Source organism: Phytophthora parasitica (genome assembly GCF_000247585.1).
Source record: "Phytophthora parasitica INRA-310 unplaced genomic scaffold supercont2.91, whole genome shotgun sequence".
Taxonomy (NCBI): Eukaryota; Oomycota; class Peronosporomycetes; order Peronosporales; family Peronosporaceae; genus Phytophthora; species Phytophthora nicotianae.
The window spans coordinates 154976-160023 of record NW_008649077.1 but is presented as its reverse complement, the minus strand read 5'-3'; the positions used below and the strand labels follow the sequence as shown (position 1 = coordinate 160023).

Here is a 5048-nt window from a genome sequence, read left to right as displayed (position 1 = left end):
ATTAAGATTAGTTTGCGAAGGGAATGTTGTGTACAGCACCGTAAACATAATTTCAGTGTTGTCGTAGGACATTTGTCCCGACCGTAATCTGTTGAGTACCAACCACAATCTAAGGACTGTATTTACAAAGCCACGCTTTCGTACGGAACAGCTCTGGATTTTATTCTTCGAAACGGTTAAAATGTAATCACGGACATGCCAATGATTAGTCGTCCGCAATTTTACTGGTAGCGTTTCGAAATCAGTTCAAACCACAATCTAGTTGTTACTAACTTTAGAGTTTTAGAAAGTGAAGCCGTTAACATTTCATACTAAGATGTAGAGAAAGCTTTATTTTCAAGCTTAAACGTCGCGTCTTTATGAAAGACAAATGTGTCGGGATCCCACGTGGCCACTTTGAGTAAGAATTTCGTCGTGACTCCAATCACCAATGGTTCGGCGTCACTTCCGTCTCCAAGATCCGGAGCCCCGTCCTCGTCTAGTGGGTACCCGAACGTGAATGGCGTAGTATCAGGTAGATCATCAAAAGATTGTGATTCAGCAGCAATCTCCTCCATGTCCTCTACGACGTCGGTGTTCTTCATTTTGCTTCGTCTGTAGTTGTAGACAACATTTTGGATCTGCTTTAGAGGAGGCACTGCTCCGGTCGATAGCAGCTATCAACCAGCTCATTGTGGATGCGAGCGGGCTTTACGTCCTTTGCCACTAGCTCACGGATAGCCGCCTTCATCTCAAAAGAGAGAGTTGCGGACGCAGGTTAGGAGCGCTGACGGCAAAGTGGTCATCGTGCTGATGTAGATGACTCTGTTTCGTTCTCTCGCAGGTCAAGGTCTTCAGCTTAAACTTGCACGAGATAAGTGCGCTCAAGCAGGGCTCAGACTTGCAGCAGTAGATACGGTAGCGCATATGATACTGATCGAGGTTGCTACTACACACAGTCCAGTGTTTGAGCTGACTAGAAATCACACACATCGGCATAAGGGCGTCCAGTTTTTGATTGATGCGCGACTCGCCACGTAGACTGTCTGTAAAGCGCCAATTGTAGGGGGATAGCATGGTGGTGATCTTGAGTTGGGCTGAGCCTGCACGAGGCATCAGAGCCACTAAAACAGACCAGGGGAAACGGAAACGATTGGCCATTTTATCCAAGGGGTGGGTTTACAATCAAAACCACAAGACATTAGGACAAATCTCGTGCTGGTTGGTCAAACGTTAGTTGGACAGTGGGTACATCAGCATCACGTTACAGAATAAAGTCTTTTTGGTTCAAAAAGCGAAAACTAAATTGATCGATGTTGAGTATCTCGTACTTAAGTGGGAGTTAGGGGTACATGGGATGAGTACCTGTTTGTAACTGCGTACCTGAAGCTACCTAAGCGCCACTTTCAGTAGTACTTTAGGTACATGGATGATAAATTTCGGGTAATTTATGCCAATCGGATTTCATAAATTTCAGAGTTTGTAGAGATTTTAGTTGACTGGCTACAGCTTCACGCTCGTTCAGGTTGCGGGGAAGGTGACACAGTATCGATAATGCAGTGCGAATGTACCAAGCACTCTGTGATGCCGGTGTAGTACTTTGCGGCCAGAACTCATCACCAAAGCTACTTGCGCTGTAATTCTGGCGTCTACAACACCTTATCACAGATACCCACGCAGCTAGGATGTACACAGTCTAGTAAATCGTATGAGCAGCAGCTAATGCCGTACTACAAAATGTTTTACAAGCAAAATACTGCATTTACAATATATATTACATTATATAACACAGGGCATTATTTGATGGCTACTCTGCATCAACGCATCAACGCACGGTTACGTAGTAAATTTGTTCGACGTACGTAAATTGAGAAGAAGAAGCTGCATACTGTATTTTTCTCTACAGGTAGCTAAAGAGTACACTTGAGCAGATACCGCAATCGCATGAATCTCATGAATGCCAGTGAAGGCTTTGGAGGTAGCGTAATACCTCGGATCTTGCACTCGAAGAACATAAGCACGGCGACTCCGCAGCTTGTCATGTCAGGTTGTCGAGACTTCGTTTCCTTCTTAACATGTAGAAGATGATATACCGCTCCATCAATTTGGCCTTGCAGACATCGTAGTACTTTCCAGTTTTTTTTCTCATAAGGGAACGCAAATCGTAATTTCTCTGCTTTCTGCCCGAAAATCGATTACGATGCCACACCAGTGATTTCCATCCACGTGCATTGGTATCAGGATGACGTCGTTCCCCTCTTGGAAAGGGTTAGCTTGCGGGGCCACCTTAACTTGCTCATCGGGTAACTGCTGAAAAATGGGGTCCACAACTCCAACGCCAGCATTTTCACGTTGAAGTAGTACAAGCCCGTGGCACATTGCAGCATCATCCATCCAATTGTTCTCGCAAAATGACCGTAGTGCGCGGTACAATAGACTTCCTAACGATGTTGAACGTTCTCCGCGCAGTGGAATCCGTTTGAACGCCGCCTCTCGATTTTCAGGAACTTCACTGACGCCGTCTTCAAGTTCGGGTGGTACTTCAACGCGCTTGATACTTGTGTGGAGCGCCCACTTGATAGCGTTTGTAGTTTCAGTCACGTAACTCATTGCTGTGTGCCACCTATTCATTGCGTTAATATCCTGCTGAGAATAAACACCAAATCGAGGCACTCTGACGCCGATCCCATCGCTAGAGATCCCATCCCTGAGAGCGTTACCAAACGTCCGAATCGCCGACTGGGCTTTCATCACGAACTCCTCCGGGAACACGTAGCGAATATTCACTTCACACTCATCGTCTGCAAAGTTGCCAGCGATTGCCTTCTTGGACTTGGGTATTGTGCACTCTGATATGACTGCCAGGCCGCGCTGAGCATCTTCGTAGCTGTCGGCAACATCAAATTGGGCCAACATACGGTGTACGCTTTGAACCGGTGCTAGCTTTCCTTGAACAAGCTTGTTAGCCTTAGCGCGTTCTTCCTTCATCCGCTGCTTTTTCTGAGCATGCTTCTGTTTCTGGCGGACCTTTGGACGACCTCGAGACGATGCGCTCTTGGTTATACGGAAAGACTCCGAAGATTCGGACGACCCGCTGGTTTCATGCGCCCTCTTTACTGAAGCGGTAGTTAACACCGTAGCAGGCATATCCTTTCCTTTTGAAGTTACTTCTGACGCAGTGGTTCTTTTGGTTGTGCCTGCAGGTACCGTTGGTGTAGCTAGAGTCTAGCTGGAGGCTGTTTTTTTGTACCTAGATATACCGAAGACGTGTCAGGAATAGCCATTCGCTGATTCGATAAAGATGGTTGCCGTTCGGACGAACCGTGAGCTCTTTGCGTGCGCACAACGTCTTCAATTGTTTGGGTGACTGTATTTGTAACCGAAGACACCGACTCGGTAACTTGAGGTACTTTATTGGTGCCTTGAGGTACCTCAACACCTGGACGAGTACCAGCTTCGATCAGAGTAGCGCTAGGAGCTGCTTGACCATGCTCTGTGGGTTGCTGCATCGGTGGCACGACACCGACTTGGGTATCAGGATCAGCATCACTCCCTGGACCTCTTGTGTCAGCTATATGATCCGTCGAAAAATCAAACCACGCCAGCTGCGATAACAGGTCGATCCAGTGGCCTTCACGTCCGACGAATGAAGTAACACCGTCTTTAACAATGCAGCGGGGCTGCCGTAGCTAACGTCAGAGGAAGACGTACGACTCAAAGAGTCCCTAAAACTAAGTTCCTTATCCGAAGGAAACTTACAGCCCAAGAACCAGGGCTCAAAGTTATTAAGAACACAAATAACTTTTATACTTCAAAACCAGAAGTGTTTTATTTATTTTTATTGCGGCCAAGCCGCTATCTTTGTTTAACTATCTAGCATAGTTAAACCTAATCAAATGCGTATCGTGTGGCTAGGTACTGAGGCCACTGTTAACTCTACGAGTCATGTACTGAGAGTATATTAACTCTTCGGGTACTCCGTACCCATGTGTGCACCACACCCGTGTAATTCCGTTACCCCCGACTAAGATGAGAACATCCCGTTCTCGAAACTTCCTCAAGCGACCCTAGTCTTGTCAAGACGTCGGAGGTCACTATACCTCAAGCCCGCGTTCAGAAGCTTCGCGAGCTCACAAACGCCTTCGCATCGTTGATGCCCAGCCCCTGGTCATCGGCCCACGGCCAAACCTCTTCAGCTCGAAGCGCCACAAACTCCCAAGTGGTCCTAGACCAACATACGCGCACGCCGTGCCTGATCCGAGAGCTGCCTCACATACCTTCATGGCCGGGCACCATCCTGCCGACATGGCACATGCTCAATAAGCTGCCAACCTGATGTGAGCCAAGCTCAAGGGCCTTGAGCTCCATGTTCCTTGTTCAGAACTTTGGGCTCCGACCATATAGCTCAGTGGTCGAGCGCTCGCTTGAAAAGCGTGAGGTCCGTGGTTCTACACCACCCTCGAGGACACAGCCCATATACCTTGACTAAGGTTTTGGACTTACTGGATCCACGGGCAGCGCCCGTCTAGCTCAATGGTCGAGCGCTGGCTTCGAAAGCCACAGGTCGGTGGTTCAATTCCACCCGGGCACAGCCCTCTCATAGAATGAGCAATACTCCATACACGGAGAAGTTTAGGGGCATTGCCCTCGTAGCTCAATGGTAGAGCGTTGGCTTTGAAAGCCAAAGATCGGTGGTTCGATCCCGTCCGGGGCACACCACCTTCGCTGTAACAGCGCAATTCCAACCTTGGATAATGCTCCTTGAGCAAGTTTCTTCGAAACAAATACGCGTCAATCAGGACGCTTGTGCTTGGACCACGTCCAACACAACACGAAGCATCCGCTTCCGTCGGGACCACGTCCCCAACACCACGAAGCACACCTGCCTCCTCCTCCCGCTGCGAGCACCGATGCTCATACTTGTCTGGCTGCTCCCGCCACTGGTCAGAGCCTGAGCTCAGCTACCGACCTGTAGACACCCCGCACTACTGGTGGGAAGCGCTTAGCGCTTGGAGACGCAGTCGCGAGCCCATATGACGTATTGGCAGTAGGTGTGCCAGGTCATAGGA

At 48.6% G+C, this 5048-nt stretch overlaps 2 protein-coding genes, 2 non-coding genes and 1 pseudogene across 5 annotated transcripts; 3 read left to right on the top strand and 2 right to left on the bottom strand.

Moving 5' to 3' along the window:
- Positions 1 to 311: 311 nt before the first annotated feature.
- PPTG_18827 (hypothetical protein) lies at positions 312 to 584 on the bottom strand (the record flags this gene model as incomplete). Its single annotated transcript, XM_008916928.1, has 1 exon — positions 312 to 584. One exon carries the CDS (start codon positions 582 to 584, stop codon positions 312 to 314), a length of 273 nt encoding a protein of 90 aa, XP_008915176.1.
- Positions 585 to 2124: 1540 nt separating this feature from the next.
- On the bottom strand, positions 2125 to 3488 carry PPTG_18826 (hypothetical protein; the record flags this gene model as incomplete). Its single annotated transcript, XM_008916927.1, has 2 exons — positions 2125 to 3095; positions 3302 to 3488. The coding sequence occupies 2 exons, from the start codon at positions 3486 to 3488 to the stop codon at positions 2125 to 2127; spliced, it is 1158 nt and encodes a 385-aa protein (XP_008915175.1).
- An 885-nt stretch (positions 3489 to 4373) lies between these two features.
- Positions 4374 to 4447, top strand: PPTG_20593 (annotated as a pseudogene). The gene has a single exon. The product of its transcript is annotated as a tRNA-OTHER (tRNA).
- Positions 4448 to 4498: 51 nt separating this feature from the next.
- Positions 4499 to 4568, top strand: PPTG_20592. The gene has a single exon. It is a non-coding gene; the product is annotated as a tRNA-Ser (tRNA).
- A 54-nt stretch (positions 4569 to 4622) lies between these two features.
- PPTG_20591 lies at positions 4623 to 4693 on the top strand. The gene has a single exon. It is a non-coding gene; the product is annotated as a tRNA-Ser (tRNA).
- The last annotated feature ends 355 nt before the right edge of the window (positions 4694 to 5048 follow it).